At 40.4% G+C, this 27783-nt stretch overlaps 1 protein-coding gene across 1 annotated transcript in view; it reads right to left on the bottom strand.

Moving 5' to 3' along the window:
* Window positions 1-10139: 10139 nt before the first annotated feature.
* CLINT1 (clathrin interactor 1) overlaps window positions 10140-27783 on the bottom strand; it is a 25001-nt gene continuing 7357 nt past the window's right edge. Inside the window, exons 5-11 of the mRNA XM_009634702.2 lie at window positions 27409-27583; window positions 22167-22410; window positions 21547-21628; window positions 17138-17215; window positions 12856-13151; window positions 11941-12145; window positions 10140-11477 (exon numbers count right to left, since the gene is read on the bottom strand). Coding sequence (XP_009632997.1) covers window positions 11116-11477; window positions 11941-12145; window positions 12856-13151; window positions 17138-17215; window positions 21547-21628; window positions 22167-22410; window positions 27409-27583 — 1442 coding nt within the window. The 3' untranslated portion in view covers window positions 10140-11115. The remainder of the gene's footprint in view (window positions 11478-11940; window positions 12146-12855; window positions 13152-17137; window positions 17216-21546; window positions 21629-22166; window positions 22411-27408; window positions 27584-27783) is intronic.

The raw sequence follows: 27783 nt of genomic DNA, 5'->3' as shown, positions 1-27783 counted from the left end.
AGGAATATGCTTTGATAATATGGATGCTGTGATGGAGCGCTCTGTAAAAGCAACAGGCCAGGCCTGAAGAAGGAAACCAGCCCCTTTCTGTCCTGCCCTTCCAGGGGATGAGGCTCTAGCATAGTAAGTTTTTCCCATCAGAGTGTGGTCAATGGAACAGTCATACGATGTGTTGGTCAGGAAAAGGATGTGGGAGTTTGAGTGGAAAAACTGATGCTATCGTGCTAATGGCATGGAGCAGCAGGGAAGATGGCAAACAGGACACTGCGCCGGGCTCGGCGGAAAGAGCATGAAGCGATGCTGTGGCTGCAGAGACCGGAGTTGGCTGTGGTCTGTATTGCGAGCGCGGAAAAAGCTGAACCAGAAAGCAGGAAGTTACCAACCTTATGCTTCTCTGCTGGGAAGAAGGGCTCTTTATGGGTTCTTTTGGGTAAAAGCAGGCAAATGTCAGGCAATGTCCCAGAATTGTCAAAGTGGTAGAAGAAATAACTGGAGGAAAGCTTATTTTTAGTTGCTTGGAGGCTCCAAAATGAGAGCAATGGGAAGCTGAAGGAAGGTGGAGGCTCTCGGCAGGACCTCCTTGCACCCAGGGCTTTGCTCGGAGGTGCAGTTCCAAAGCCGGGGACAGGTTCAAAACAACACTCCAGGGAACACGCTTATTCCCCTCCCGCTAGCTGCTCTAACACCTTGTGAACGGGGCCAGGAGCAGGAGTGTGCCTGTCTTACCATTTTTTAGAAGATAAGGTTTTGGTGCAGATGCTATAGCAGGCCATGCAATGGGAAGATACTCTGACAGTCACTCTTCCAGTGTCACTTTTAGTTGTCTCTGGGGTGAATCAGTATTTTGGCAGGCTTGAAAACCTATTTGAATGTGAGATGACAGTGCGTCCTGGCCTACAGTTAGATCTTGGTCTGGGGGTCGAGCTTCATGGCTAAAAACCTTCTACCACGCTTGCACGGGCAGGTTTGGGAGCCAGAGGGGCATCCCTCACCACCCAGCTGCTCCCAAAGGCTTTCAGCCAAGTTGGCCCTTTCTGCAGCCCAGCCGTGAGCTGCAAAAGGAGGTGTGTGGGACAAGTCCTCAACTTGCCCTCTTGCGACCACCATGAAAATGGAAGTGTTTAAATCTGAGAGCAAGGAAATGCCTTTTATTTGTCCTCCCTTGTTGGACTGTCTCACAGGGCAGGGCTCCCACGCGGTACGGGCTTTTTTCATAACAAGCTGTTGGGGTTGCATGTGGTATATGAGACAGTTGCCAGACGTGGGTCAGGAAAGGGGTATCTGGTGAGAAGCTCTGGCTATGTTTGCTTCTCAAATGGCATGTGTTTGTAGTGTTTTGTAAACAAGATGTTTAAAAATTAAGTATCTGTAACTGTGCAGAATATGCTTGTCCAAACATGCACCTGCAGGCAGCCCGGCATGGGCTCCCGGCCCCCTTCTCAGGTTGGTGCTGTGAGCACTGGTGGGTGATGCTGCAATGGTGAAGTGAAACTGGGTGGTGGAGTCAGGGTGCGCTGAAACGGGTCGTTGATGTAACTTGCCCTAAAATCAGCCCAATGGTGTGAATTGGTGTCAACTCCAGTCTCTTCCAGCTCGCCTTTGGTGCTCAGGGTGTCACTTCCATCACAGTAATGTTTGATCTACATAGCCTAGTTTACAAAACTGCTTTGCATCGGGCTTTTCCCACCCTCCTCACATGCGGACAGTTTTATACCGGTAAGATAGTGGGTATTAATTAATTTATTTTAAAAGCAGCCATGTGCTTGTCATTTCTTGTTGGGTCAAAATGCTCTGAAGTCACCCATTCCTCAGCTTGCTGTTTTAATTAAAAACACGGACCCTTAAAAGAGGATCGTACTGTCTCCAACTATTCAAGACAGGGCAAGTGTTAGTGCAGCAGAGTGTGAATTGCTTGCCGAGAGCCATCCTCTATTAGCAAGTGTAAACTAATGAACAAAGAGCTGGTGTTTGTCACAATATCCAGTGTAAGGGCTTTCAAAAAGTGCTGCAGGCTGACATGGAAAGATTGCAAAAGGCTGCAGCCCCTGACCTCAATAAAGGCTTCAAAGGAAGCTCCTGAAAAGTTTTTTGCAGCACAAAAAATAAATTCTCCTGGTAATGTAGCAGCCAGCGCACTTTAATAGCTAAAACTACGTCAAAGCTTCTGCTGACTGGTGGAAACGACGTCTTTGTTTCGCCTGTAAATGCTGTTCTGTAATGTCTTTTTTGCTCCTTTTTAAAAAAAACCCAAAACACAGGGCTTGAGACTTACAAGATGAAGGTACCAGCGTACGCAAGCAGCCCAGCTGCAGTGATGGAGCTGGGGAGCAAGAGCCACACAGGCGCCAGTCCCTGCCAGGGGCTGGGATGCTGAATTCCCAGCTCCCAAAGAGAGAGAAGATCCTGCCTCTTGCAAAGAAAAAGGTGGGGGAATCAGCAAATGCTCAGGCCCCCTCCTTTGCAGTGAGTCTGTCTGTCTGTCCCTGGAGTGGGTGCAAACAAACAAGTTGGAGGGGCCAGGGAAACCGGGGGGCTGTGTGGCGCAGGGAGGAGGCAGCAACGCAACGCGGGGCGAGGCTGCCCAGCTCACCCAGCGGTTGTGCTGGTTGTGCTGGTCACTTGGCCGCTTTCCCTCTCACCAGCTTTCGGCTGCTCCAGCCGCTCAGCTGCCCGCTGTCGGGGTTGTGCTCTGTTGCACACCAGGTCATTCGCTTTGCCCGCAGCGCCGTCGTTTCTCTTGTCAGGCTGCAAGTCCTAAAGCCAGAGACAGACCCGCTCTGCCTGTGCGCTGGACCGTACCCTGCTGGGCAGCATTCCCGAGGCCGGGAACCATCACAGCAGAGATGCTGGCTGCTGGCAAGAGGAGAGACCGGGGCAGCTCATCTGGCCAAAGCGGTTTGTCTCTAATTAAGCTGAAAACCATCTCCCTGTCTCTCCTGCTGCCTGCAGCCAGCCCAAGGCCTTCAACACGGGCCATGGGCAGCTGACCCCACGGCCACAGCAGCGCCGGCATGGGGGCTGCACCCAGCGGCGCAGGCAGCTCCCTTCAGGGACATTTTTCCAACCCTTTTTTTTCTGTTTGCAGATACTTAAGGTTTCCTGTGAGCTGCAAGCCTCAGTGGAAGGTGACAAGCACCGGGTTTGGGTCCCTCCCACAGCCCAAAGACAAGGTCCATGGGACGAACGACTGCCTGCGGCTCTTTGCTCAGCCCCCCCCAGCGCTGTTATGGACCTGGAGCCCAGGTGATGGGGAAGGGAAGTGGTGTCGTGACAGTCGTACACATGAGACAAAAATGGAGAATGTCCCAGCACCAGGGGGGGAGGTTTATGCACCTCAGACTGGGCTGGAAAACCACCTGGAGGCCAGTTTAAGGAAGCTCGAGGTGGAGGCAGGGGCTTCCTCCTCCTTTCACACCTGGGTGGGACTTGGGAGGATGCGGTCCCCTGGCTGGAAGGGCGAGGGACAAGGGGTGAACAGAGGCAGGGTAGAGAGACACCTGAAAAGAACCAAATGTCCTGGCTCTTAGGAATTTAACCCTTAGTGGATTAAATCCATCCTGGATTTTGTTTGCAAATCAAAAATGGGGAAAGATTTTGGTAACTTCATAGTATCACCAACAGTTTGTTAAAAGACTAATTGCCAAGTAGCTTATGCATGTGGGACCATTAGTAATTCTGTAGCTATGCAAATTAAAACAGTGATGTATGATTTATAGCTTTAATAATGTTCTGAAGGCTCTTAAATTTTAATCACTTGCAACATCCTTTTTAATATTCAATTACTTTATTAACTAATTAGGTCACTTGCTGAAAAAGCACATAAGGCTGGTGCTATTTTAATATCAGCTGAACATCACAAAATACCTTTGAAATGGTGTAAATGGTTTATTTATTTTAAATAGATCATTAAGATGCTCTAATTAATAAATCAATTACAGAAAAAAGACAAGAAATTGATAGATGCCAGACCACAATAGTAGTAGCTTCTCTGCTTACTTTATAAATATTCACAGGGACGCCAAACTCTGAATGTGGCCACTGAAGCACCTTCCTAGGTAATTCGTATTCAGCTGAAGGGATAAGGTTCCAGATATGCTTGGTTCATTATAGATGCTTTTTGTATGAATTTAGCTTTCTGATTGATAAAGGCTCAATGACCTTGAAAAGTTAAAGTATTTAAAAGGACGGCCCTCCATTACAGCTTGCTCTTTTGTCTGTCTCAAAAAAGATAAAACCGTTAACATCTTAGTCCTGCTAACGCTGGGATGAAGGGCAGAGCTCTCGAGGGAGGTGGGCTGCTGGCCAGCGTCCTACCTGCTCTGCCCAAAATGGATGACACTTGCCCTGCCCAGAGCCACGGGCCCTGGCAGCGCAGCAGCACTCGCATCCGCAGCAAGAACAGGAAGTTGTACCCCTGCAAAACCCACAAAGATGCTCGTCCATAGCACAGGGGTTTACACCTCCAGTTTACACCAACCCTGGATCTAAACCCTGAAGTTCAAGACATTAAATTTGTCACTGGTGTGGCTGCAGCTCTGAAACAGGCTTTGAATAATCCTCTGTTTTAAGACTTAGTAATTAAGAGTAAGACAAATACTATTCTAGGAATTAAGTCAATATTTTTAACAGATTCTGGCTTAAATTATATCAATGTGATGATACAGAGTGGAATGGTTTTCTCTCTCGAAGTTGCTAGAGAAGATCTGCAGTAGTTACAGACCACTTCCCCTTTGAACTTTTGTCTTGCTTTCCTTGCTTCCATTTTCTCATAACTAAAACCTGTAAATGAGGGGGCAAAAAGCTTAATGCTACAGTGGTTTTTTCTGCTAAACCTAAGACTGCCCTCTACAACTCAGTTGCAAAGAAAATCCAGATCTCCATTTACAGAGAGTTTCCTGGGAACTGAAGTGTCTATGCTCTAAGGCTGGCTCTAAAGCAGAGTCCAGGTGAGGTACAAGACGGCTACTCCTGTTCCCCAGAACCAAAACTAAGATCTACCCCCACCCCTGTCCCAGGGCAGCCTGCAGGCCGCTTGTTCCACAGCTGACGGTAACTTGTACCATTACTGTGGCTTAAGAGGACATCACTTTTTCTCTTAGGGAAATTCTGCCGAGTTAACATTTCTCATCAAAATCCTTATCACGGCTTCAAGAGGCTCCCGCTCCGCGTGACTAGCCCGTGAGTGGGAATGCAAGGCAGTAGAAGGTACCAAGTGCTGCCGCAGGCTGGGACGCCGCACACCTTAGAACAAGCACAGATACAGCTCTTCAGGGGTCAGAGGTGTTTATGCAGTCAAACAAGGTCAGAGCCACTGTTTTTGAGAGTTTTTATTTCAGCCTACAACCCCGCTGTTGTACAACACGGCTCAGGGAGTGTTCCTAGCCTCCTTACAAAGCCCCGGCTCTCAGTCAAAGAGGTGCATTTTTATCACGTTCCTGTAACTTCTCCCCAGTCATTTATGCACGTGATCGATTCCCGTGTCGCTCAAATCATGCGTGCAGGGAAGTCCACATCCTCCTCTGTCAACCCAAAAGCTGGAGTTGCAAGTAAAAGGTCACCCGTGCCTCAAACACAACTGGTACCAGGAGAAAGAAGGCGGCGAGGTGCAGCAGAAGCCGGCCGGGGAGCATCGCCCGCCCAGCCCCTCGCCACGAGGCTGCCGGCGCCGGCAGCGAGGAGCGAGCGAGGAGGTTAACCTCCCCAGCGCAATTCAATGTGACAGTGACACTTCACAGCACATTGCATCCAATCTCATTTGAAGCTGACAAAGATTGTTTCTGTTTTATATCTATTGGTTTATTAATGGCCTACAGCCTCTTAAGCAGATGCATATTCATTAGATAGCCAGCTGTTAGGAGGTTCCCAGATGTCGAAAGTAGCTCTGTCTTGGAATGCATTCTTTTTTTTCCCCCCTTATCACGAAACAAAGTAATTGTAGCTCTATTAAAGAACCAGTTAATTACTGAACCAGTACCTTCTGGCATAATTAAAAAAAAACCCAAACCCCACAACCTGCAAATTTGTGAGGAGTAAAGATTTTTTTTTTATTTTTTTTTTTTTAAAAACAGAGCTGAACTGAGCCTTCACTGCGCTGTATGCATGCAGAACTTGCATTGCTGTAGAGACCTGGATTACTCCATGTAAAGAACCCCCGAGCTGCAGACATCCAGGGAAACACTCAGTTCTGCAAAGGCACCTTTCTTCATTTTCCACATTCTGCAGACTTTCCCTCTTGCCTCTTATCTTTCCTTATCTGAATAGTGGCTGCAGAAACACATAAAAAATGAAAATGAGACACATCTCAATTTTTAAAGGTCATTTTACAGGGAGAAGCAAACTTACACAGCATCCCAGCCTAGCTAAAGCCGTAACCAGATCATTGAACACGCTGCACAGGTCGACTTACAAATTCCACAGGCCACCCTTCTCAGTCTCACACCATTAACCAGGCTCACCTGGTTGTCTTTGCAACTTACTGGGTTTTTTCCTTTCTTCTTTCTTCCCTCAAAGCCCTGAAGGCAGCTCCCGACAGGCAGGTCTTAGCAGCGTGACTAGAACCACAACCACCCTCCTACTACCCCCTTCTCCCACTGAAATGTTTAAAATGTTAAAGTCAGCTCCAAATCCAAGTGGTTTGGGGAAAGAGGTTGGCCCCGATTCTTTGTTTCTGGCTGCTGGGGACATAGCACATGGCTGTTGGCTCCATCTCATCCCACCCCAACAGCCCCGAGGTGCGGGCAGCAAAGCCCAGCTTTCTCCCCAGGAAGGGGCTGTGCTCCAGGTACCAATATAGGAACTACGGTTCCCATGCTACGGGCAGAGCTCCTGGGTGGAAAAAGTGGAAGCATCCAGGGATTGGGCACTCAGCTTCCAATTCTCTCATTCACACTTTTAGTTTTTGCCAGTCAAATCTGCCAACAAGGACCTGGAGCTGCACAAGAAGCAATTTTTAACTGTGCTGACAAACCAAAAAAAAGTTTCCTTTGCAGTCAAATATTTCACTTAGAGTTTCGATGTGTGTGCAAACCCAATGGGTTTGCCTGAACAAAGCTGAATTTTAGTCAGTGGCGGCCTGGAATAAAACTTGGGGGGGGGAAGAAAAAAATAATAGTAAAAAAAGCAGATCTGCATTAAAAGCTTTAATCAGAACCAAGTGAGGGTGCTATCAAGTGTCATACGCTATAAACGTGTTTACAGTCATGCAGAGAGGAACGTGGAGGCAATTTTGTAGAGTGACTCCTGGAGCAAAGGCCTCTGAGAATAAAAGTGTCTTTAGATATTTGTTACCCTGTTATAGCTGGTATCACCTTGAGTATACAGTGCCTGCCTGCATTATGTAAACACTGCATTGATAAATCCCTCCCCCCTCCCTTCAGCTGTGTCGGGCTGTTCTTAGCTGACAGATAGAGCTGAAACAGATGCTGCTATAAATACCCTTGTTTAGCTGGTTTGAATATAATTTCTTTTGTAGAACATGGTGGATGCTCCAGTTCTCACTGAACTTGCACCTGTGCTGGAATTTATTACTCCTCTGTACACATCAAGATGAATCCTTTGAGCAATTCCATACATACACACATGGGGATGGATTCTGATGCCCTTCTTCTCAAGTAGAGACATCCTTTACAAGGGATTTCACTAATTTTAACCAAAATCTTAATAAGTTTAGAAGCTACAGAATCCAGAGGTGGTAAAAGTTCACCTCTTACAACCAGACAAACAGGTAATTCCCTCTATTGACTCCCTATAGGCTCCAAACTCTCATGACAGTCGCTGCTGTCCAGCTTGGTGTGAAAGGATCACTCAGCTACGCTGGCAGCGCGACAGTCCAGGGTTTCAAACCTTGTGCACTTTGGACACTACCATGACAATGTGTGAAAGGATCACTCAGCTACGCTGGCAGCGTGACAGTCCAGGGTTTCAAACCTCGTGCACTTTGGACACTACCATGACAATATAAGCACTTTTTTTAAGGGACAAAGAATACAGCTTGCCAATGGTCTGGAAGAAGAGCAAGGAGTCAGATTTTTGCCAAGGGGCAGTGGGGAATGGCAGATACATGCCAATATGCCAGCGCACCGTGCAGCACACAGCCAGCCAAACCAAGGCTTCTGGACAGTTCGCAGTTAAAGCTGGACCTGGCTTTAAAAATGAAGAAAGGAGTTGCACTAACTAACATAGTAGCACAATTTTTTTTTTGGACTCTATGATCTTAAAGGTATTTTCCAATCAAATGATTCTATGAAAATGATTCTACAATTTAGGTTATATTAGGCAGCAGCTGATAAATGGTAGATCTGTCATCATTCATACAGCACCTCATTTGCATTTTCACCTGGAAAGGTAATTTTTTTTTTTTAACACATTATTTTACTCATACCTGAAATACCAGTGATGGAAACATTTTGTGATAGCCATCTTCAAGTTCAATACTGGTTTAAGCGAACGCAACACATTTTATATTCAGCCTTTATCTAAAGATGCAAACCACATCCTGCTGAGCACTGCTACCTGTGATCCACGTCTCTAAACCTGGGGAGAGAATGGGGTAAAACTTCCATGCAGCCGGCTCTCCTCACTGCAGGCTGAAGATGCATGGGGATGCACCCGGCCCACATTCGGAAGGAATCTTTCTGTGTTTTCTTTTCTGATGCTTATTTTGGTTCAAATTACTTCCTTCTCATCCACCTGCAGACAATCTGGCTGGCTGAAAAAACCCCTTCTTTTCACACTTCATATAGCCTTCTTCATAATTAGGATACTGATCTGTAAGATGAACAATGTATAGTATGGGCAGTGAATCAGGTCAGTACAACTGATCCACAGGCCTATGTACCCTTGACTAAGATATAATGGACACTACCACAAAGATCTGCTCTAAACTGACCAAATGTTTTCCACTGGAGTTATTCTAACCCCTGACAAATGTGCTTCATTACAATTAATCTCTTGATTAGCAGCTAATTCACTGGTGCCTCAGAAGAGATGTGAGCAACCTGAACAAGGACATATCTTTCAACTCTTAAGCCAACTATTGAACCACCTAAACGTACCTTAAAAGGACAGCGTTACAAAAAAACCTCACCCTGCTGATCAGAAAACCTGCTCAAGACTATTGGGCAGCCCTGCAGCACAGTGAAGGCAGCAGCATTGGCCACAGGTTTCGTTTTCCTTGCCACCCATCTACTGCCGCAGGAACTAGCTTTCTTTCCACCACGGTTTTGCATACATTGAACCAGTTTGAATCTTCCCATCTGTTAGAACTGGAGGTTTTGAAGATGATTATTCCAAAGAAGTTTAAAGGTTTCAGAGCAGGAACCAGAGCGATCTCTCCTACTCAGCCGTTAAAGCCTGCCTTGATTACTTTGATGTAACAACACTTGAAAGCTCCTATTCTTTGAAACTAATTTAAACACATTGAATTGTTGAAAGATTAAAAACCGCAGTCAGCTAATTACACTCACTCTCATCTCTTATTCAGCAAATGAATCACTTTTCATTACCACTTAGCTGAAGTACATGAATTTCTGCCTAATTAGAAATGTTGTAGATGGAGCATTAGCAAGGCTGGAGCAGGTCAGGATATCTTGCCTGCTTCATTTTTAATTCCTAACAGTAGAGCCAGATAGGAAAGGCTTCAGATAAGAAGTCATTAAACAATTTTAAATTATTTATAAAAATTACTTTGCCCAAATTATAATTATTTTTTTTCCCAAATGCTCTCATAAACGTCAAATAGAATGAAAGGAAAAGCAGCCCAACATTGATTTTAATGAACATTTTAATGTTATGTATAACAGAACATTATGAATACAATGGAAACAAAGTTTTATCAATTTAATAATAAAAAAGAAATCCAACATAAGAAAAGGGAGGCAATAAATTTCATACCTATAGTATAGTGCTTACTCTTAACAATATTCCCAGCTTGTGAATATAACATCTTTGTATTCCAGATTCTAGAATCATGATTCATGTGAACTTAAATGCAGAATTACAGAAGGAAAAACAACCCCCCCCAAACCTTAATTCATTCTTTTGTTTTCAGTAAATCAGTAAAATCTTTGACTGCTACAGGTTTCCTTTATTAATATATATATTTTTTTAACTCCTCTATTGGATTCCACAGCTGCTAATGCCATATTTACACAAAAGAATCACCAAATGTTGTATAAAAGCTAAGATCCAATGCTGTTGGATTAGGTAGGGTTATAGATTTATATAACTTAAGTGTAATTCACCTTGTTATATTTTGTAATGATGAAAAAAAAAGTATTTTTGCTCCACAGGGAGATTGGTGGTACAAAGGATGCGAACTGCCACTGTAAAAGAACTGCAAGAAAGTGCATTTTCTGGAGTTTTCTGAAAGGAAACCTTCCAGCAGTCTTGGATAAAGCTTCTCCCAGACTTGCACTGGATATCAATTATAACAATAGAAGCATGTTAAGACCCCAAAAATCTATTGATCACCAAATTGCTGAGAGAGGATTTCTACAATAAAAATTTGGGCAATATAGCAGTGTGGCTGGAACATTAGCAAAAGTATATATACATTCCAGGTCCCTTTGAATTAGCCATAATCACATATGTAAGCCATTTTTGGACAAAAATATATATTCTTATAAAAAACTGATCATAGTACTTGAGTGACTTCAATTGTGGACTCAGTGGTAGTAAAAGGAATGATCCGATTATGACAAAGCGATCAGGGAGAGGGGGAAAAGAAAGTCAAGCTCTTCAAGAAAAAAGAAAAGTATAAAATTAGATTCAAACATTTTTACCCAACCCCCATTCCAGTCTTCCATCAAGTCTCAAAGTTAAAATTGGTTCTTCTACGTAGGAAAGGCTTTTTGATGGTCTTAATACAAATTATTTTGCAAAATCATCTAACACATTCCTTAGAAGAACCTTTCACCTCTCCAGAATTTGAACAGTAGTTATTTCAACATTTAGAAAATAGCTTTTGGTTCTTTATGTAGACACTTTAACTGATAAAGAAAAAAAACCCATATTGATCAGTGTTTTCCATCCCTTCCCCAGCTATATTTGTGCAGCTAAAAATCCTTCATTCAGCCTGCCCATTTCTTTTATTTAATTTTATTTATTTTACAATCTTTATTTGCTAAAATTGGCAAAATTTGCAAAGGCATCTTGCTTGGGTTGTACAGTCCCAGGAGTCAGAGAGGTCATAGCGATATTGGGTACCCCCATTCCTATTGTACTCGTCAAACCCATTCCGGTAGCTGGCACACCCATGTTCATGTTTACTCCCATCATTCCCTGGTTCATCATAGGCGTGGGTCCCATGGAGGTCATTCCCATCGTACCTGACATCACACTGGGCATTCCCATCCCCACAGGGATGGGCCCTCCCATCAACGGGCTTGTCTGGGGTCGAACAGGCATCATGTTAGGCTGGGGATTGAGGTTCACAGCTGCAAAGTTTTGAGTCATGACATTCATTGGTTGTTGCATATCTGAAAAAAAGAAAAAAAGAACAGGATGCAAAAATCATTAATCAATCTGATGCAGAAAGTGCTCACGTGTTTTAAGAAACTTATGTGGTAACTGCTGCGAACAAAGATATGATGGCCAAACCATAGCTATTTCACTCGTGTTCCCATTTTCTATGTGAAGCCTCAAAAATGTTTCTAAGTTTTAAATAGCATTTTATGCCCATATGTGCTCCTACGCATATTCTAGAGAAGTTCTAGATATTAGGAAGCCTGAAATCAAGATACAGCAATGGTGCAAACTTTTCAGTAAAAACACACACAGACACCAGCCTCCTACCACTTGTGTCAGAAGCATCACAGTAGTTTAAGAAACAATTATGACCAAACATAGGAAAACAGTAACGACAGAATACCCCACCTAAGGACAACCTGCTAAACACACACAGGCTCAGCGTACATGCAAACCAGTGCAGTAATCACTTACTTTGTTGCTGCATCATGGCATTAAGTGATGGCTGCTGGGGTTTGGAAGGCTGCATCCCAGGTACTAAATTGTCCAAACTGATATTTACACTGGGATCTGACCATGTTGAGGGTAGAGTTTTGCTTGCATTCTTCTGGACCATCTCTGTGCTTGCATTATAGAGAGGGTTAGACTTCGGCATCATAGTGTTCAAGCTTTGCAGGGGCTAAAAAAAAAGAGAAGTTTGTTGGGATCCACTTGAAATAATTTACCAATAGGTGTCAGGACTAAACAACAAGTGTTAATTTTTCTACAGAATACAATAAAAAGCCAATGAGATTTTTAGCCATGAACTTCACTCTTCCAAAGCAGTGTTGCCATGTGCTGTTACGCCATTAGAATGGGTTAAAAGAGTATTTTGTAAGCTAGCATCAAGCTCCCACATCAATATGTAGAATGACAGTGATCATTTGCAGTCAAGTTTTGAACTCAGACATACTGTTAAGGTATCCAAAACCACTCTCCACTGAAGCAGGCACTTCTGTGTTTTGGGTAACAGACCAGTCCTCACCTCTATCTACTTAAGGCTGGAAACCTATAACATTCTGTGGAGGATGGCTTTAAGGTTTGAAATGCCATCAACCTCGTCTTTCCCAACAAAGCAGCAACACTTCATAGAACAATGAAGATCATCTCAGAGAAGACTAGCTTATAAAAGGAGGCTTTTAAAGAAAATGCGACACCTTTTCTTTCCAAGAGGCTACGCAAACATTTTTGGACAAAAACTTTCTTACAAAATGCTGAACACAACATATGAGTGACTAGGTAGGGACTACTCCAGGAGTGAAATGGATTAATTTTCAAAGTTGTGACTAAGGAGAAGGCAAAAGATTAATCGAGGAAGACCATTAGCAAACTGTACAAATAGAAGCATACCTGTGACCTTGACATGGGTAAATTGATGCCTACAGCATTGGAGCTCATCATGGAAAAATTCATACTTTGTGAAGAGGTCATGGTTGTCTGAGAGGGGCCCATCAAATCAAAAAGATCAGTAGAATTTGAAGCAGTTGGAGGCTGGCCAGAAGCTGACTGTGAGCTACTGAAGAGCTCTATAGCTGGCTGCTGTGTTGTGCTGCTGAAGAGCTCTCCAGATGAAGCACTGGGACAAGGAGAAGCTTGGTTGAAGGCACTCCAGTCACCAAAGTCTCCATTTCCACTTGTTGCTGTACCTGAAGGAAAAGCAACGGTGCAGGAGGAAGGAAGACAGAAGAAAGGCAGAAGACTTAGAGAAAGGCACTAAGCAAATGCCGTATTCCATGAACTGAAACAAATGAGAGCTGATCTGTGTCCGTCCAGATTAACATCTGCAGGCAGAACCTCCATCTGGACATCACTCCCTCTCATGAATATTCCAACAATTTTAACAAGGTAGCAAAGGAAATATGAAACACCCGTGCACAGAAAGAAGAAGGATATTTGATAACTTCACCTGTGGATGTGAGACAAGCAGGGATAGGTTTTCTTTAGTTGAAATAGACCAAAGCTATCTTAGGGGAAGATTGGAGGCTCTAGTCAAAACAACACCTAGAACTTTGATAATATTTATCAACTTTTTATCTCAGTGCTCTAGTGTTTGCTGAGAGAATGGTTGTCAGGAATGAGCCACTTGATAAAGCAAGTTCCATCACGATAAAACAAAGACAACTACTTCAAAATTCATTTACATACAGTTAGTAGTTCCTTCTGCAAAACAATGCTGAGGGGAATAAAAACCAGAACTTTGAAAACAGGCTGCCAGGGAATTCTTATTTGAGGTGACAAGGAATAATTTCTTCCCATCCCATGAAGTGTTCGTGTAGAACACATTTTTCTAAGTTTGATTCCTGAAATAAATGCCTTGGCTTGAAGCAGAAATTCAATCTTGGACCTAACAATGCTCTCAGCAGAAGCTTTGTTGAACTTAGTTCATCACAAACTTTATTTCATTTGAATATGACAGGGTTTTTGTAGACAAGCATTTAAATCAAAATGCAGGAACTTACAGCTTGCTCTGTATCTTAGTGTGAAGCGCCTAACATCATAAGCTGTTTGTAGACAACTGCAGGGGTACCTATTTCAGGAGCACAGATGTCCAGAGACACAAGCCAGTGAGCTGAGAATATGTCATAACCTTTGAGTCAAATGGGAGGAGATGTTATCTCCCTTAAAAACACATGTTTTTCTATTTACAAGAAAAGGGTTACTTCACAGGAGTGATAGGGGAAGAAAAGCTTACAAAAACATCTACAGGAGATGCTAAAAATAAAGCAACGCCATTTAAACAGCTCTCATTACATAGTGAATCTTGTTCCAAGTTTGGGTCATTGCACAGGTCAGCTTTTTGATTATGTCACTGATCATATTTTTGGTATTTCAGCTAAGTCACAAGCAATGTCACTGCCATATGAAATGAACTTTGAGTTCTAATGAACAGTTAAATCATCCCTTGGATTTTTTTAGCTGAACAAATGAAGACTCAAACACACAAAGCTAGGGTAGATGAATCTAGTGCCAGTTTTCACTTCCTAACCTATACCATGTCTAATTCTGTAATGGCCAGCCATAGCAATTTTCTACAACTGTATTCTACCCGCTCAAAAGGTAACTGCAGCAGTCTTACGCTCCATATAAATATTTACATACATACACCTTCAGCCTTCAATCATCTTCATCTTTACCAACATGTTAGAATTTAAAGAACAGTAGGGCAGTAAATCTGTTCACAAAATCCAAGTATTGCCAACAACTTCAGTGCACGAAGTGGACAAATATTCATTAGCTTAGGGCCTTACTAGAACATTTGCTTTGATCTCCCTCATAAAGAGGGGCTATATTAGAATGTTTCAATTAGTATTACACATTAAAAATTAAAGCCTACTTTAAATATTCCTGATAGATAAGTAAATGCTGAGTGTGCTGCTTCTATGTTCAGACCTGTGCACTGAGCACCAATAATGGAAGTGGGGGTAAAAGGGATAAGGTTTTGCCCCTTCAGTAGAACTTCAAAGATGATTAATCAAGAAGGAAAAGATTTCTAGAGGGGCTTATGCTGTTCAGGAATGATTAATCATTTCACAGGACTCCTTGTCCCTTGCATAATGGTGATTGGAAAAGATTAATCATGTTAATGTAGATAAAGGATTGTATCAATTTAGACTGTATTAACACACAAATTATTTGCATAGGAGGCGGCTTTGTGTTTGCAAAACAACTTGGTTTTGACTAAGAAAGCCTGTAAAAAAATTAGAGCAGTTCTTTCCTGCCAAGCAAATTAAAGGTGTATTAACCAACCCAGGCCCAGCACAGTTTTCCTAACACAGCAAAATAAAGGAAGATATGTAAACATGCTGACTAAAAGCTGGCTCACAGGTAGGCTTGCTGATCAACCTCTTTGCTATTCTTTTCTCATTCTGGACTTAATCCTACACCCTTACTGAGAATCCCCAGTCACAAACACGACTACTGCTCAAATTAACTTCACAAGACTGCCAGCCCGCTCCCTCCACTCCATGTTTGTTCGCAGCACTGTCCTGTCTGGGTAGCACTGTAGGCTCCCAAAAACCACACCACCAGAAGGAAGTTGATTTCTTTAGGTGGCTTCCCAGCATATTTTTTTTTTCCAGCCCAACTTTAAGGGAAACATTTTTCAGACAGTGGCCATGTCTACGTAATAGCTTGTGTGTTTGCATGCAAAATGACTGCACATGCACTGAGCCAACCATACGCATGCATGAGAGCTCTAAGCTGCATGCCATGCAACCAGGCAAGGGCAAAACTGAGCACTGGCCCAAAAAGCATGATTAAAACCTTGCTCTTGAGATTGGCAGACTTGTTCATGCCTGACTTAAGATCAAGATATCTTTTATTTAATAAATAGGCTTCTCCTAAAAGGGAAAAAGGCTGTAACAAATTATTATTTAGCCAAGGTAAAATAAAGTGTTGATCAGCTTCACCCATGCAACTTCAAAAGCCATCAGTGAGGTTGTACTGTGCATGGAAGACATAACTTGACCAAATTCCCCTCCAACATATAAGGCCTTCCAGCAATAACCCAGACATCACTGGAAGCTTTGGAAATAGCCTGTCTCAGGCTTCCCTCGTTATGCCATCTGACAAGGCCAATATAATTGTGTGTCTCTAAACAATTATAAACTTTTTTTTAAAAAAAAAATCTTAGGAGACAGGTGGGAGCTGAGGACACCTTTAGGGACTCACTTTCCTAGCACAGGTGGGCTGCTATTTTCCATTGAACATGATCTCATCTTTGTTTTGTTCAACTTACCCATTTAATTTACTGTTCTGCCCGTATATTAAAGTTCTTAAGACGGATCTGAATGCTCTGCACATGCCTGGAAACTATAAATAGCAGCATAAAACCCTTCTAAAAACTTTTCAGTTCACAGCATTACACAAGCAAGCAAACCAGGCTATCAAGCACTTCACTGCAAGTCTCTTTCTCCCACCAGTCAGCTAAGTTTTTTTTTAATAATAATACCTACCTGTATCTGAAAAGCTTACAGACTGTTAGTTGAAGTATTAGAAAAAATGACTGCTTTTTATTGCAAATAAAATAGTTGAATAACCTTACATAAAACACTGGGAAGGCTATGATGATTAATGATCTGAATGGTCCTATCACTACAGCCAATTTTCCAATCCTCCTGGAAACAAAACTGCTGTCATCTTGAAGCATTCATCACTGTAGAACTCCAATTAAAATAGCTCCTTGCCCACAACTGCAGAAGTGGGATGTGCTGGGCTCTTTTTAAAATTGTTCAGTGAACACTCTTCAGCCAGCATTTAGACCCACACGTGTTTATTTCAGGTTTTACTTTTCCATTCCAAAAGTCACATCGTATTTTAGTGCATTTCAAAATTAGAGCTATGTTTTAAGTCTTATTATTTGCCTATATTATATTATTAGATGAACAGGGATATATTTGTAACTCCTACTAATATTTTTCTGAAACAAAGTTCATTAAAAGTTTCAGGTCCAATGAGACATGTATTGTGCCAGCCAGTAGTCATCATCTTCCTTACTCAATATAGCACTTGTGGTCCAGTTAAACAAACACAGTTTGCTCTGGAAAGGTAAGTGATTTTCAGTAATGCCATATGGCAACTCTTCCCCTCTTTATGCCCTTAAACAGTGTTTCAATCTGTAAATTAATCCTACCTTGTGAAGATGGGAAACTTGCTGAAGCAGCAGCTGAACTAAAATCAGCAAATCCTCCAAATGGGTCAGTCGATCCACCTAGAAACAGAAGGAAGCCAACTGCTGTTACAGGATTGTGCAAAGATCCACTGCAACAACTGCGTGTGGGATTTATGAAGAAAAGCTGTTCTACACATGGCAAGATAGATTTACTGATTCTGCTCTCTAAGTTGGCACTGGTTTTGCTCTTCATCACCATACTATATTTATACAAACCTGAGCAACAATAAACTGGATTATTTCCAACTGCCTTGCAGAGCTTGCAATTTTGTTTTCCTAGGGAAGAGCTAGAAGACACTGCTATCTCTAAAAGAAATTTAGAGATTAAAAAGGTTAACAAGGTTTTAACTAGTGAGGGATGCTACCAGTTTGGCAATTCGTAAAATTAAAACTTTGGAAGAGTAATATATAAAAGCCAAACATTCTTATTGTAAAAAAGTTAATTTGTTATGCTTACTATGAAAAATTACATGTCGCCTTATATTTAGTTTTTGTGTTACTTAAAGCATGAATGATTCTGCAACGATCTTGAGTTGGGATTTCAAGGACAGAGCTTGCATTTGTGTTCATTTTTTTATAAGTTTGCTTCCTTTTTACAGCATGAACATTAAGTTTCCCAACCAGACATTTGTATACAGCACATAAATTATTAACTTCTGAATACAGCATAGTAACAAATTTTTCACAAAAAAAAATACAGCCAAGTTATAAAAACAGAAGAAAGATTTAAGAACCATACTGGAAAGCTGCTTTTTTTTTTTTTTAAATAAAAAAAGTTTACAAAAAAAAAATTCAAGTTATCCTTGCTATTGCTTTTAGGTAGGTATTCCACTGACCTGAGAAAGCCAAGAAGTTGACCTTATTTGTTTGTCCTCAAAGATTTCACCTCCAAGCAGTCCCACCCTTAGAAGAAGCTGCAGCAGTTCAATTATTTTGCTTTTAGTGTTATGCGTACATTATATAGGTTACATCACAGCTGCTTAGCCTGCAGTGCTTAGAAACTAGCCAGGTGGGACTGGAACATCTGTGCTGCACTCAAACACCACCAGGGACAGCTTCCAACATCTGGTGCCATTTCTGAATTGTCTTATCGCTGCAAGACATTCTGCCCCATCTGCTACTCTCAACTGGGTTAATTAAACTAGAACCATCTCCTTTTTAATAAATGGCTAGCAGTAATAAAAGGAACCATTCACTTTCTAATACATGTGTACTTGTATTTCTTTTTAATGTTATTTTACTGTAGACACTGCCAGGAAGGCAATTGTTCTTCCAAGGGGAAATGTCTTTTCTTGCCGAGTGTGTAGCATATGATATAAAATATGAGAAGGGAATGCAAGGATGGTGTCTCTGAATTTTCAGAAATACAGCACCACCGAAATCCTTTTACCACCTTTTCAAGAGGGAGAAGATTTCACAAAGTTAAGAAATTTCTTCAACACAAATTCTGAAGTGATCTACAGAAGCGTCTTCTATATGTTTATATACAAGTTTTATACTGACTGCAACCTAAGAATGAAAAAGGGTAAGATGACCCAGTGAAATATCAAGCTAAAAACCCTGTTCTGATCATGTTTACTCTGCCTACTGCAATGAACATTTTCAAGTCATTTTTTTCATCACATCTGTCCTTACAAAGTTCAGAACAGGTTAGTGGTTTGAGGGTTTATATCAGAATGAGCAACACAGATGATATACTCTCGACCACATCCTCAAAAAAAAAAATCAATGCTCTCATGCTATGCCTATTATCCCCAGGCTGTTTGACAAAGTATCTAGGGATTAATTTAATTTTAAAAACAGAACTAGGTTCAAAGCCAAAATAACCCCTTAACATTTTCAGTCAAGTCAACTTTTCCTCCACCTCTATTGCCTGTTTTTAAATGAAACAGTTCCAGAGAGGTGGCAGAGCTTAAGCTAAATGCAGTAACTCTCTGAAGAAAGGTATCACCAGCTAAGATTAAAGAATCTCATCTCCAGTAACACCAAAAAATTACTTCCAGCAGGTCTAACCACAGATTCTACATCTTCTCAAATAGATTGCTCCTTTAGGGCAACCAGCCATCCCCCTCACATACAATTGTGTTGCTTTAGTAATGTGTAACCCCCCAAGCCTCACCAACCTTCTTCCACATCTCTGCACCTGAAAATACATAGATAAGCAAATTCTGAGTTCCCTGAATTCACATGACTTCCCTGCCAGTTCCTTCACAGGACAGATCAAAGGCTGCATTTGACCCTTTCCCTGTGTCTTGCCTGACACTGGGAACATTCCCACACCCTGTGCTGCAAGGAACAGTGGTCATAAGAAGTGACCTGCACGTGAAGGACAGTGCTAATCTTCTCAACATGAGCTATCCTCAAAGATTCCCATGCGAGATCTGTCACTACAAATGAACCATTTCCATCTGCCTTCCCAGGTCAGCAAAGAGGTTATTTAGCAGGACCAGCTGGTAATACGCCTCTTCTCAACATCATTTCTAAATACTGCTTTGGAAAAAGAAGAAAAAAGGCAAAAAGAAAAGAGGCTTACTACAGCAAAGAACCAAACTGATGAAAGATTCAAATACACTGTAATATAGACACTGCCGTAGTTCTGCTTGAAATATGGGAAGGCTCAATGTGAAGTGAAGTGGAAACATCTATTCTCAATGGGATTTTATTTTTATACATAAGAATAAAAACATACACATATGTATATAAATAACCCCAAAAAAGCCTCTAATCTCCTTTCCTATAAGAATTGGATAGGGGAAGTTTTCAGTATTGATTTGGGGTAGTCGTTCTGATCCAGGATCTTAAAATTCCATGGAACTGTGGTAACTCCAGTGCACAATGAACATCTTTGTATATGAAGTTAATAAAATAAAAAATAATGCAAAATAAGTTGTTCCTTAAATTTGGGGGCATTTGTGCATAAAGGAACATATGCATGACATAAAATTAATTTCTTAACCATTAGGAATTAACACATATTTCAAGAACAGACATATAAACTTCATCTACTTTCCCAAAAATAAAAGTGCACAGAAGTTTTAAAGATCTAGCAGAAAGAAAAAAGAAAAGATCGAGGCAGATCTCTGATACTAAATTACCATAGCAATTTCCCTCCTCTCCAATAGAGGTCTGATTTATTTTATATTCTATTAAATACTTACAGAGGTAGCATTTCGGTAGCCTAGTGATGAAAGGAACTGTGTCACAGAGTGCTCATAATAATGGCTTTGCATTATAATAAAAATAGCTATATGACATACTACAGGGGTTCCTGCTACAATACACCCAGAAGTAAGAGTAGTCTTTACATATGCATCAATCCAGCCACCTTGCCACACGTGTGGGCCTTCAGCCACTCTGGACTGCCAATTTTTGGTACAGTCTCATGTGATTTTACATTGTCTTTAAAAAAACCCTAGAGTCAAGTATCTGTTGTCCCCAAGATACACATACACTTCTACAAACAATGTGAGTATGATCCCCTATGTAGTAAGAGAAGTTACTTATTTGTAACAGAGAAGTTACACGAAAGGTTTCTATGAAAGGGTGCATGCTCATATTTTATTTGCTATTCAAAGTGATCTTTAAACAAAAATTCTGCCCACAGTTAACAACTGTACCATTAGACCATGTGACATTATAGTCCTTTTTCTATTCATGCTATCCACAATCAAAACTGTCGATAGTAAGAACCTGTAAGCACAGTAAAAAGTCTTTAAAGTTTTAGGGTTTGAAAAGCAAATCACGAAACCCCTAAGCTACTCTATCAATCCTGTATGCAATGCACTGAAATGTAACACACTCCTAAAAAGAAACTGCATTTTGAGAGCATAAGGGTAAGTCCATATGAAGGTTAATGGACTTAAAATTCAACTGCGCGTTTACAGACTGAAGTGACATGCTTACTATGAATAATCTTACTTTCAGGTAGCAATTTCTTTTTGGTATTAGGGTTGGGATCAAACCAAGTGCCAGGACAAAATAAGATAAAGAAACAAGTTTGCCATATACTTTAGATAAAAGCTTATATGAAGATCATCCATCTCCAGCTGCCTAGCCTTTGAATTGCACTATGAGAAATGCTTGAATGTGAATGGATTGCACTTGCTTTTAGAGTTAATTATAAATAACTGCATTACAAACACAGTTTCTGACAGACTGATCTGGCAGTTAATCTTTGTGCTGCTAACATTTATTAGTCCCATGTAATAGCACATACAGTACCTTGCTACAAAAGATTCTAGGCAGCTCTAAATTTTTCGAGTATTCATTTCTCAATTTATCTATTACTCTATCTCTATAACAACAAACAAGCCTATCCTCAGAAAAAGGTCAAAATACACATTAAGAAAATAAAACCAAAGCATGCCTACCTGTTGAGACCGGCTGGCTAGTGCCATCAAATAACAGGTCAACCAGGTCATTAGATGACTTGCTGCCAGAGGGTACAGAAGCCTGAAAACAAAAATCACACAATAAATCTCATTTCATGATGTCATCGCTCATCTTAAGAGATCGAGAGGTTTTCCCCTTTTTTTTTTTGGGTGCTTTGTTTTGTTTTTGAGAGATGTCAGATTTGTCTTTGAAGCCAACAATCACTGGAACCTGGCTAAATTTCAAATCAAACAGTGAATAGCTAGTGGCTTAGGGGTTTTTTTTGTTGGTAACTGAAGAACTTGGTAACTGGTCAAAATGTGCAGGTTCAGAGAATCCTTCACACTTCAGGCCAAGATTTTATCTTTGCTTTCCTGAAGAGAGCAAAATCGTGGTAATGATTACATTTAAGAAAAATTCTACATCTTAAAGCAATCACACAAAAAGGCATTCTGTAATGAAACTGTTCCATTGCCTCTGAAAACCCCAACTAAACGCTTTTGATAAAATAGTTCCCTTGAACGCTGCATAACAAAAATTCTACCCTAAACTAGAAATTGTCTCAGGTTAGAGGAAAACTGTTTCCAAAGTCCTGTTTTATTGTGCTCTACTGTCTCACCTTTGCTGTTGGCTGTGCAGTATGAGCAGAAGCATTCTGTTCTGGACTTGCTTTATCCCCTGTATAATGTGCTGCTGCACCCAAGTCAATGGTTTTTGAAGGATTTGCTGTGCGTTTGTGTCTGGTGGTGGTAGTTTCTGTAGCTTGTGTAATGTGAATGTGTTTTGTTGTCACAGTCTCCTCTTCATCTTTAAATTCAGCCTTGGGAGATTTACCTCTTCTTGATTTTTCCTCATCACTGTCACTAGAAAACCAAAAGCAATATAAATACCATTTGTGATTGACTTCTCTGTTACTTAAGCGGACATTTGGCTTAAACCACAAGAGTTTTGGTTACTGTAGTTCCTTGTAATGATAGTTCATAACAAAAATACTGCTTCTTCCTATATCTGAGAAAGGAAGTGTTTTACCCTTACATAATGCATCTATATAACACAGCATTGCACCTATTGTACAAAAGTGATGAAGAAAAGCAAGTTATTTTGTTAAATATTAACTGCAAGTCCACAGCAGAGGATAATAGGAAATCAGTGTTTAAATCCAGTACATTTAATTACCTTCTGTCAGGAACTCCCCCACACATTACGTAACACTTCAGCAACAAAAAGGTAAGTTGGCAGGTCTGTTCAGTACTTAAACCAAGAGACAGAATGCAGTGAACCAAACACAGGTACTACCTTTCAGATTTCAGGAATTCCATTCCTATTTCAACTAATTTACCTTTCCAGAGAAACAGGCTTTTATATTCTTTAAAATGTTTGTGAAAAAAGAATGTTTACAGAATTATGCAATGCAGTACTATTCATTTTATATCAGAGAACACACATTTATGCTTAAAATGTAAAAGAACAAGTGTCACCACTTTGGGTGAAAACTTTTTAGATGTCACTGTGTAATATTTGTTTAATCTGTTACATTTTCTACTTTTATATTTTAAGTCTTTCACAAACAAACCAATTGCCCCCCCAACAGTCATATTGCCTGTTATCATCAAGATAAGACTTGTACATAAAAGTGAAAATTGCTGTAGAGAAAGCTTAAATATGTTGAAACGTATTTTGAAATAGTAATTCCCTTAGCAATATAGATGAAAGTGGAAGGCTTTTATATTTTAATAATGCATTAGAATACTAAAACTTCAAAATTTAAGAAAGGCTGCCCCTTTGTCAGTGGGAATATGACAGTAACTGCAATATACTCTGGAGGGTAGCCTTTGTTTTCTCCTAACAATAGTGGGCTTTTTAGAATACACTGCGTGTGCCATTTCCTCTCTGCATATTACCTACTCACCACTGGGGATGGCTCAATTCATTAACATCAGCAAACATAATTGCTCGTGCCCTTTTCAAAATTTTTATTTTTAAAAGAAAAATATCATAGCTGCTGGCCAATCTAGCAACTACTGGCATTTGCTTGAGCCAGCTGTACGTAGACAAGAGAGCCCAAATTGCATTGCCTAACCTTACCCTTCCAAGGCACTTCAACCCTGACTTGCAACATCAGGCCTACTGTTCCGGTTCTGGATTTCTGCAGAGAGCCTGCCTACATGCGCAGATACATCAGAGGGGACCGCTCACCACATTTTCATCCGTGACATCAGGATTTTAATACAAGCCCCCGGAGGAGACTGATCTGCACACATGGTCCATTCTACATGTCTCGGAGGTGTGTGGATGATGCTGCCTTTTAGAAGCATGTTGAAAGCATTTAAAGACCAGGACTATCACAACTAAGGCTCAGTCTCTTAAAACCTGCTGCAGTGCAGTTCTTGTCATTGCTACAAAGTCTGCCTAGTCCATATACATGTTCTGTGGGTTGAGGAAGTGACCGACAACTATCAAAGTCTCATCAATGGAACTATTGCTACAGAACTGGCAGGGATTAATCTCACTAATGTTAGAATGGAAAAAAGTGTGTCTTTGGTGATCTACAGCAAAATAAATGTCTAAAAGCTGTGAGAAAAATAAATTAAACATGTATGCCAGAAAGAAAATTGAGTATTGTAATATTTGTCCTGCTATGACAACCTGTACTGCTTCCAAACTGTTGCAGGAGATATGTTTATTTTTCTTTAATGGTCACATTAACAAAAAAAAAAAAAAGAAAAAAAAAGAAAAGAGAAACACTAATGTTCCTTTTAAGTTTACTGTGCTCAGAATAGAAAAATTGCAGTGCTTTAACTGAGAATTGCAGAATGAACTTAATAAAAATTATAGCTAGCATTGTACCAAATAATTAAAAAAACCTACTGCCAAGGAAGCACACGGTTGCAACTTCCAGGAACCAAAGTATGGATACATGTTCTTTTTCTATGCCTTGAGGTTTTTGTGGTATGGGTTTTTTTGAACAACATTTTTTAAGGTAGTAAAATAGTTTACTGATAGTTTGAGATTATCTGAATTATACCCTATTACAGAACTAATCCTTTACATGGAAGTTGTCTTTAAACACGACTGTTGCATCCTTTTATATGGGTACTAAAAATTTTGCTTCCCTTCCATTGTCACCTGCATCAACCTTTCTGAATACTGGAGAAACATGGATTGTAAGAATTTAAAAATCCTTATCAGAAAAGCATAATGTTTCAGAAGAACCTCTATGTACCTGCAGTTAATTTAGAAAATAAAACTTCAGCATACAAGGCTAGACTCAGGGCAGCAATTGGTTTATTCGCCTAAGAACTAATAAACACTATGAAAGAAAAGCGGAGATTTTCCTACCCCATGGGGTACTGTTTCTGGTCTTCTCTACTTCCAAAGGATACATTACTGGAAAAAAAGAAGCCAATTGCCCCACAGCAGTACTAACATTTTTCTTCTAAAGCAAAAGCTGACAAGGCTTCTCCAGGGTGAGCTGTGTGAACTGCAGTTTCACTGAAATCTACTCCAGGCTCAAGCCAGCTGTATCACAGCTTAAGTTCTTAGTTATACTTCAAGCATTTTTTTTTCTTCTGTGCAAACTACAAGCTTTGTAAGTAGAGTCAGAAATTCAGAAGTTGGGCCAAGTTCTTCTGGTGTGTATATTGGAGGTGAAGACTGTGTCATCCAAATTCCATTAACCACTGTGAAGATGTGTAAGTCACATGTATTCTTTGTGCTGTTAAGACCTTTATTGACTTTACAGTACTAAAGTAATAATGATTTATAAGGCTATTAAGACAGAAACAATAGAACATACAACAGCATATTTGCCAGCTGAGCGAGCATCACCATTTAGTCGCTTTTCCAAGGGAAACAGCAACTTAATTCAATGTTATTATATAGCAGTAGGCTACAAATAAACTAGCAAGTTTTTTGGAGACTTCTTTTTTGTGTTTAGAAAAAATTTGCTGAAGTGTGAAAACACAGAAATGCATGGATTTCTCATGTAAATGCTTCACGAATGTGCTGTTGTGAGCTTAAGTCACGATAATTAAGATTTAATGTTTCTATTCAGTTTCAATATTTAACTTCATACAGAATATAGTATTCTGTTAATATAACGTGGATTTATGAGGTTTGTATTCACAGTATCTTTAAGTATAAATAGGCAGACATTCTATAACCTTGAGTTCAATCTTCTTAGATCCTTTGATGCCTTCTGTAGAAAGAAATCCCTTCATTTCAACACTGATAAAATACCTTCCAAAAGGAAATCTCATCAGGCCAGTAGCTGAAGCAATGTTAGAGAAGCCATACTGCTGCAACCTGGATTCCTTCTTATGGCAGGATAACCAGCAACTACCAAATTTGTTTTGCTCATGTATGTCCACAAAAATCCTTTTATTTCAATTCCTGAGTTTATTACTTTCATAAATTTCAAGACAAATACCACACCTGACATCTACCAAAAAAATGGAAGAAAAATAAAAAAGGGACAAGGGTTACAAGACCAAAACAAAAATGAAAAACGTAGTAAAAAAATCAGTGTAACTCAAGATAGAGATGTACAGTGGAGAAGTCCTCAAAATAAGCTGCTTTTTATAAAGATTACACTGCAGAAAGGACAGTCTTAAAACACTGGAAGGTGCAAGACTTTGCATCGGCACAAGTAATAGACCAGGAGCTATTCAGAAATAAAGCGAAGGAAGATAAAAAAACGTACATCCTCTACATGAAATGTGGACAGTGAGCTTTAAAGACATCATGTGACAAGTTGCTTTTGAAAGGTAAGTACAGAAAAGCACACAGCAATATACCATTGTTAAATTTGAAATTGTTTACTTTTCTTCTGATCCCTTCTCTTTGTAGTCTATTGATAGTAAGTTCTAAGAGGGAGCCCTGATGTGTGCAAAGAATACCAGTTTTATGATTTATTAATGCCTTAGCAAGAGGACCATACTGCCTTTTTCTCAGAAATGCTACCATTATAATTATTTGTTTCCGTGCAAAATTGCTTGAGTTTTATAACACATACAAGTGTGTGTGTGTATTTTTATACACTATATAAAAATGTGTGTGAATGTATCTGAAGATATTCCTCTAAAAATATTAATCAAATCTCAGTGCAAATTTGAATTTTAAGTTGTTTCCCAAAAGGGAATTATTTCAATATACTTGAGCACTTTCTCTACAGCAATTTCAGATTCTGTTACGTACGAATTTGATCTCTAGATGATAAAATTCAATGCTCCTGTTGAAGCGTGATATATTTAACGTTCTTTCTGCAGGCAAAGCACGGTAGGTCTTCTTCCTCACTGGAAAAAATTGATGGCCAGATGTAAAATACAAGTTTTTTGAGAAGGTTCAACTGAAATTTTGGGGTTTGGTTTGTTTTTTTTTTTTTTTTAATAGTGAAATAAGTCACCTGTAGTCTGTTCTTCCTGGCATCAGCTCAGGGAAGATGCACTGTGTTACGGCAGGTCTGAACAACTTTACATCTCCCTCTTTGGTACTTCAACATTCAGAATAACTGTAGCGTTAAATGTCAGCCTCCAGTATACTGGCTCAAGGAAGACCACTGAATTGCTGAGACAAGGAAAAGCTTAGGAAATTTCAGCCAAATTCCCTGCTTTGCTAGCAGCTACCTAAGCTAGGTGCAGTAATGGAAGAGAGCCAAAAGCAGTTAACTACTGACAGAGCTACATTATTCCCCAAGGCCAGTAAGAGCTGCGTAAGAAGTCCAGGAAGCAGGTATTGAACACAAACGTGCTTCCATACAGACAAAAAGAATGGCGGAGTACAGTAACTAATAATCAGCAATGTCAAAGAGCTTTATAATAGCAATTTCACAGAACAAATTCATGTTAAAATAGCTTGAGTACCTGCACCTTTCTGGAGAGTCTTCTCTATCTTTCCTTCGGAACTTGCTGATGGTATCATCAATCGTGCTTCCAATTTTGTCGCTTAGCTCACCTAACTTATCGCTGAATGGAAAAGCTGGTTTTTTATCCCATTCTTCATCCCATTTTGATTTGGGCTCAGGATCGTATCTTTCACCTGTGTAAGGCATTAAGATAAGAAATACTAAAGATAAGAGAAAAAAATAAATGCCTGTGATCTTTTTGGAATCACTCTCAACCCCCTCTGCCCTACACACATAAACCTTACAAGTTTCAAAGCAAACTGCAAGCTCCCACAGTGCTGAATCAACACTATTACAGCAAGGCACAGCATGTAATGCCAATCATTAAGTGGCA

The sequence above is a fragment of the Egretta garzetta genome, unplaced genomic scaffold (assembly GCF_000687185.1).
Source record: "Egretta garzetta isolate BGI_Z169 unplaced genomic scaffold, ASM68718v1 scaffold612, whole genome shotgun sequence".
Classification (NCBI taxonomy): domain Eukaryota; kingdom Metazoa; phylum Chordata; class Aves; order Pelecaniformes; family Ardeidae; genus Egretta; species Egretta garzetta.
Note: the sequence above shows the minus strand (reverse complement) of the source record. Positions and strands in the feature narration are given on the sequence as shown.